This window comes from Lepidochelys kempii, chromosome 15, assembly GCF_965140285.1.
Source record: "Lepidochelys kempii isolate rLepKem1 chromosome 15, rLepKem1.hap1, whole genome shotgun sequence".
Taxonomy (NCBI): Eukaryota; Metazoa; Chordata; order Testudines; family Cheloniidae; genus Lepidochelys; species Lepidochelys kempii.
The window spans coordinates 6,927,707-6,934,298 of NC_136394.1; the positions used below are offsets into that span (position 1 = coordinate 6,927,707).

The following is a 6,592-nucleotide window of genomic DNA, read 5'->3' on the forward strand; positions in this document are numbered from 1 at the left end:
TAGTCCCTAACCACCTCTTTCTCCACAGAGGGCTGGCCATCTATTCCCCATGTTGTGATGCCCAGCGCAGCAGTCTGGGAGCTGACCTTGTTCGTGAAGACAGAGTCAAAAAAAGCATTGAGTACATTCGCTTTTTCCACATCCTCTGTCACTAGGTTGCCTCCCTCATTAATTAAGGGACCCACACTTTCCTTGGCTTTCTTCTTGTTGCCAACATACCTGAAGAAACCCTTCTTGTTACTCTTAACATCTCTCGCTGGCTGCAGCTCCAGGTGCGATTTGGCCCTCCTAATTTCATTCCTACATGCCCGAGCAATATTTTTATACTCTTCCCTGGTCATATGTCCAACCTTCCACTTCTTGTAAGCTTCTTTTTTATGCTTAAGATCCGCTAGGATTTCACTGTTAAGCCAAGCTGGTCGCCTGCCATATTACTATATGGTCCAAGCCCTGCTGAATACCAAGGGTGGTCTCTGGCTCACCCAGGCTCGGATAGCTCGGTATCAGGCTAAGCTGTTAAAGAACCCTGAGGTCACCCTGCAGCCTTGCCCCACCCTCAACCCAGCCACCCTCTTGCCAGAAACAGAGAAACAGAAACACAACTGTTTAGAAATCATAAATGCCCAATACTCCAGCCGCCAGGACTTAAAAAATCAGCTGCTCCCAAATGCGGATTTTAAGTGGTACACAAATGGTAGCAGCATTGTCATAAATGGGCAAAGGAGGGCGTGTTAGGCTGTCGTAACCCTCCATGATACCGTAGAGGCCAAGGGGTTGTCCACCGGGACCTCTGCCCAGCTGGCTGAGCTGGTAGCCCTAACCCATGCGCTCAAACTGTCAAAGAGAAAGCAGGTCAAATTTTTACCGACTTAAAGTGTGCCTTTGGGGTGCTACATGCCGATGCTGGCCTGTGGAAGCAAAGGGGAATGCTAACGGCCCACGGCTCCCCAGTAAAGTACAGGCCCCAAATTCTCCAGCTCCTAAAAGCCATACAACTCCCCTCAAAAGTAGCGGTGGTACACTGTAAAGCTCATCAAAGGAAAAATCAAGACGTGGCCAGGGGCAATGCCAGGGAGAACAGAGAAGCCAAGCATGCCACCACATTGACTCCACCGGAAGCTAAGAATGCCCACATGCATACCCTTATCCCATCAGTGGGGAAGCTTCCAACCCCTCAGTACTCTGGGGAAGAGAGAAAACTAGCTAACAAACTCGGACTTCAGAAAAAAGAGGGATAGCTTCATTCCCCGGAAGGAAAAATCCTCCTACCGAAGGGTCTAATCCGGCCAGTACTGCAGCAGCTACACCAAACCACTCATGCTGGCAGGGAGGCCCTTATCCAGCTAATGGAAAAATACTTCTTGACTTCAGGACTCCGACCCCTGGCTACCCAGATACAAGCTGACTGTTTAGTCTGCCAAAAAATAACCCTCGGCCAGGACATCCAGTAACACCAGCTACCTTGGAATCCAGGCCCCGAACTGGAGTGGCAAATAGATTTTACTGAGTTTCCCCAAACTCAAGGGTTCAAATATCTCCTCGTCTCAGTGAATCAATTCAGCGGATGGCCTAAAGCCTTCCCATGCCGTAATTGCACCGCCAAAACAGTGGCCCTCAAGTTTGTTAGGAAAATTATTCCCCGCTTCGGACTCCCCCAACGGAAAAAAATCTAACAATGGAACGCACTTCACATCAAAAATCGTTCAAAACATCTCAGATGCCTTACAGATCCCCTGGAAACTCCACACGCCATGGAAACCGCAGGCCAGTGGTGTAGTGAAGCGTACCAATCAAACCCTTAAGCAACACCTCTCAAAAGTGTGCCAAAAAGCCTCCCTGCGATGGCCCGATGCTCTGCCCCTTGTCCTGCTCCACGTCTGCGCTCTCCCAAAGGGTAAATTAGGGCTTAGTCCCTTTAAAATTATGTTTAAAAGGGCATGGCCTATAAATGGAGAACCAGTTCTGGCAGGAAAGTGGAAAATGGGGTGTGGTTTTTTGTCTCAGCATATGTGCTCTCTGTCTGCTGTTCTCTCTTCTCTCCACAGGTATACCAAAGACGCCCAGCCTCTTCCATTAAATGCCCCCGTCCACTCCTTGCAGCCAGGTAACTCTGTGCTTGTTCGTACCTGAAAGGACAAGCCTCTCCAAAAAAAGTGAAAGGGACCCCACACCGTCCTGCTGGTTTCCCACACGGCGGCAAAGGGACACAAAAACTGAATCCATCACTCTCGCCTGAAGGCAGTGCCTACTCCTCCCCCAGCGGAACGGTGAACCATCCAGCCCATCACCACATCACCCTCCAACAATCTTGAACTCAAATTATTGTTTAAAAAAACATAAGCACGGGGAGGGGGTGGGGGGGCTACAAGGGCATATACACCATGAGGTCTCTCATAGTGGGTGTCATTTGCCTAGTATTCCCCATATCTCTCGCTCTAAAAAAAAGATAAATAAAAAACGTTAATTTCAATGTAAATACCTATAAGGCCTCAAAATCGCCTTTGCCCGTAAATTTAATCTATCCAACTGCTGGATATGTTCCCAGATTCCCCTACCATGTGGCCAGCTTCCCTTGGAGGGCAACTGCCCCCAACTGGTCAGACCTCTGTGATGGGTGGATAAAAGCAAACGCCACTCGGTTGCAAACGCGGCCCACCTTAACAGAAAACTGTACTAAAGAGGCCAAGTTTAGCAGCAACACTAATCCCTGGAAACCCTACTGAAATGCGACCCATGCCCCCAAACCCATCCAGCTACGCTCCGTCCCCATGGGCCTCCTTTGTTATCGCCAGGAAGCCACTGTTAACCATACCTGGTTTGCTGGTAATAGTACCTGTCAGTATTATTTGTCCCCGTCCACGAATACCACTATTCCTCTATGTAATAGTGCTGGCCAAGACAAGGCGAAGGGCTTCAATGTTATACCCCCTTAAAAGCCGCAGCCGACAAATGGGGCCACAATGGCAAGGCAGCCAATGAACAGTCTTTTTATGTCTGTGGTAACTCAGCCTATAAATGGCTACCCCACCGTTGGCACAAAAACTGTTATTTGGGACACCTTACCCCTCCCCTTCGGGTCATGGCCCACCTCCCATCGGGCTGTCCCCGGCATCAGCGGTCCCTGTATGCCACCTTTGAACCCATTAGTAAAAAAAATAAATTCGGTATAATCCTTCTCCCAGCATATGGGGTGGGTAAATTGGCCAAGCTCTATTGCCAGCTCTCTCTATTCCTCACCAAGTTAGCCAATAATACCTTGGCCATAACGAAAAGCCTCAACACGAAACTTTATCAACTCCAGTTGTTGTCCCTGCAAAACCGCCAGGCCCTAAATTACCTTTTGGCTGCACAGGGCGGGGTGTGTGCCCTAATTGGAAATAAATGCTGTACATATGTCCCAAAAAAGTCACAGGATATTAACAAGCACATCCTGTCAGCCAAACAGGCTCTTAACCAGTAAAAAGCCCTAAAAAAAAAAGCCCACTATTTTTGACTCTCTGGGAATGGCTGCCCAACCTGGGGGAAGGCATTATTCGTCTCCTGGTCACAGGTGCCGTGTTGTGTATTATCATTCTCCTCTTGCTTGTTGTAAAACATACATATACAAAATATGTGCCTCCCGCGCCACAAAAACCCCATTATATCCTCTTGTTAAGAATTCTAACTCCTCAGCACTTAATCACTTATTGTCCTTAAAATATAAAAAAACTCAGTTGTTGAGTTGAGTTGTTGCAAGCTTGTTAAGTGTTCTCAAAGAAGGGAGTTGTTGGTGACATTGGGCACTACTCTAGGTAACTCAGGCGGGTGGAAGACCACGAGTGTCAATGAAGCCCCCTTGCTCTAGGCCCAGGCAAACTGAAGCCCCTCCGCTCCTTAAACTTTCTGTGACCCTGCAAAACCATGAGGAAGCTAGCACACAAACAGACAGGTTTGCACATGGCTTGCTAGCCAAGGCCAGCTTCGGCCTGGAAAACGTATAAATAAGGCAGGAATGTTTAGCAAAAGACAGTAACAAATAGAACCAAATAAGGCAAGGCTCGGGCAATGCTACTGAGGAAAAACACAACTGGCTGCTTTAGCTAATTGGCTATGGTATTGTACGGGGCAACAGGTAATTGGTTGCATAAGCTTGTGTAGTAAAGTAGGCAAAGATATAAAATGTATACTGAAATCTGCATGCAGGGCTGCAGAATTTAAAACAGTTCAGTCTCCCTGTGCCCTATCTAAAGCTTCAAATAAATCTCTCTGCTTCTCCAACCCGTTGTGGTCATTGACGCGACGCAGTTGGGCAACAAACCCAACTATTGCTTGCCACAGGCACTCTGTGCCGGCAACACCTTTCCCCCCAGTTCACCTCCTCCTTGGTCTATAGCCATCCTTCCTCCTCCCCCAGTCCCTCCTCCCAGATTTACCTTTGCCCCCGACTCTCCACCCCCAGGCTATGCCCATTCCCCCACCTACCCCAAGAGGGGACTTCCCACCAGAGCTCAGGTTTCAGAGTAACAGCCGTGTTAGTCTGTATTCACAAAAAGAAAAGGAGTACTTGTAGCACCTTAGAGACTAACACATTTATTTGAGCATGAGCTTTCGTGAGCTACAGCTCACTTCATCGGATGCATACCGTGGAAACTGCAGCAGACTTTATATACACGCAGAGATCATGAGACAATACCTCCTCCCACCCCACTGTCCTGCTGGTAATAGCTTATCTAAAGTGATCATCAAGTTGGGCCATTTCCAGCACAAATCCAGGTTTTCTCACCCTCCACCCCCCTACACACAAACTCACTCTCCTGCTGGTGATAGCCCATCCAAAGTGACAACTCTCTACACAATATGAGCTGTAGCTCACGAAAGCTTATGCTCTAATAAATTGGTTAGTCTCTAAGGTGCCACAAGTCCTCCTTTTCTCTCTACACAATGTGCATGATATTCAAGGTGGGCCATTTCCTGCACAAATCCAGGTTCTCTCACCCCCTCACCCCCCTCCAAAAACCACACACACAAACTCACTCTCCTGCTGGTAATAGCTCATCCAAAGTGACCACTCTCCCTACAATGTGCATGGTAATCAAGGTGTGCGCATTCCCCCGCCTCCCCCCCCAAGTGGGGAACCCCCCCAGGACTATACCCATCCCCCCAAGTGGGGACCCCACGGCGGGACCCCCCCAGGCGGATCACCCCCATTCCCCCGCCCCGGACTCACCCCGCTCGGCAGGTTCTTCACGATGAGACGCGACATGGCAGGGAGGGGCCCTGGGCCCGCCTGTTCCCCACTCAGAGACGGAGCCCCCCGCGCTCAGCACTGCTCACGCCGCCCGCTGGCCGCCGCCATCTTGCCCGCAGCGAGTCACGTGATTTCCCCAACGGCAGCACGGCACGCACGTGCGAGGAGGCCAAAGGACGGAGAAACCTTACGGGAAGGGGCGGGGGAGGGTCGGTCCCCCCCTTCGTGTAGCTAATGCGCATGCGCGAAGCTGGGACCTTCTCCTCCTGTGGGCGCAGTGCCGAGGTGCGGTCAGCAGCGGGCGCTGGCAGACGGGGGAGGTTGCAGCCCCGAGCTACGGGGCGGGAGCGGGCTCAGTCCGGGCCGGCTCACACCTGGCTTGGAGTCTCCGCCCAGGCTTGGGGCCCGCGGGCAGCGGCGCATGCGTCACCGCCGTGACTCGCCGTGCTGCGCTTGGGTGTGTCTCTGCTCAGGTCCCTCCCCAGAAACGCCCCTTGGCCCGTCCAGCGCCTGGAGCCGCGGGCAGCCGCCGTGGCCGGAGTCAGCCCCGCGCACGCGGGGGCATTTCCGGGGAAACCCAGCGAAGGCGTGTCTCCTCTTCCCAGCCGGCCTTTGGTGCCCTCCTCCTCTGCCCGCCCGGCCCCTGCCCCTTCTCGCCCGGCCCCGGCCCCGGCCCCTTCTCGCCCGGCCCCGGCCCCTTCTCGCCCGGCCCCGGCCCCTGCCCCGGCCCCTTCTCGCCCGGCCCCGGCCCCTTCTCGCCCGGCCCCGGCCCCGGCCCCTGCCCCGGCCCCTTCTCGCCCGGCCCCGGCCCCTGCCCCTGCCCCTGCCCCGGCCCCTTCTCCCCCGGCCCCTGCCCCGGCCCCTTCTCGCCCGGCCCCGGCCCCTGCCCCTGCCCCTGCCCCGGCCCCTTCTCCCCCGGCCCCTGCCCCGGCCCCTTCTCGCCCGGCCCCGGCCCCTTCCCCTGCCCCGGCCCCTTCTCGCCCGGCCCCTGCCCCGGCCCCTTCTCGCCCGGCCCCGGCCCCTCCCCCGGCCCCGGCCCCTTCTCGCCCGGCCCCTGCCCTGGCCCCGGCCCCGGCCCCTTCTCCCCCGGCCCCGGCCCCGGCCCCGGCCCCTTCCCCTGCCCCTGCCCCTTCTCGCCCGGCCCCGGCCCCTTCTCGCCCGGCCCCCGCCCCGGCCCCTTCTCGCCCGGCCCCTGCCCCTTCTCGCCCGGCCCCTGCCCCGGCCCCTTCTCGCCCGGCCCCGGCCCCTTCCCCTGCCCCGGCCCCTTCTCGCCCGGCCCCTGCCCCGGCCCCTTCTCGCCCTGCCCCGGCCCCTTCTCCCCCGGCCCCGGCCCCGGCCCCTTCTCCCCCGGCCCCGGCCCCGGCC

General features: G+C 55.3%; 1 protein-coding gene across 6 annotated transcripts in view; it reads right to left on the reverse strand.

The window, feature by feature from the left end:
- The window catches only part of RBM19 (RNA binding motif protein 19), a 143,951-nt gene extending 138,106 nt beyond the window's left edge, over window positions 1–5,845 (reverse strand). For 4 of the 6 annotated variants that reach the window (XR_012155096.2, XM_073313160.2, XM_073313158.2 and 1 more), the window contains exon 1: window positions 5,207–5,844. Coding sequence is in view for 5 of the 6 variants with exons in the window: in XM_073313160.2 (XP_073169261.1) it covers window positions 5,207–5,242 (36 nt within the window). In the remaining variant the exon portion in view is untranslated. Of the gene's footprint in view, window positions 1–5,206 lie in introns of all 6 variants that reach the window. The other 2 variants (XM_073313159.2, XM_073313162.2) reach the window with 2 other exon arrangements.
- Window positions 5,846–6,592: the final 747 nt, after the last annotated feature.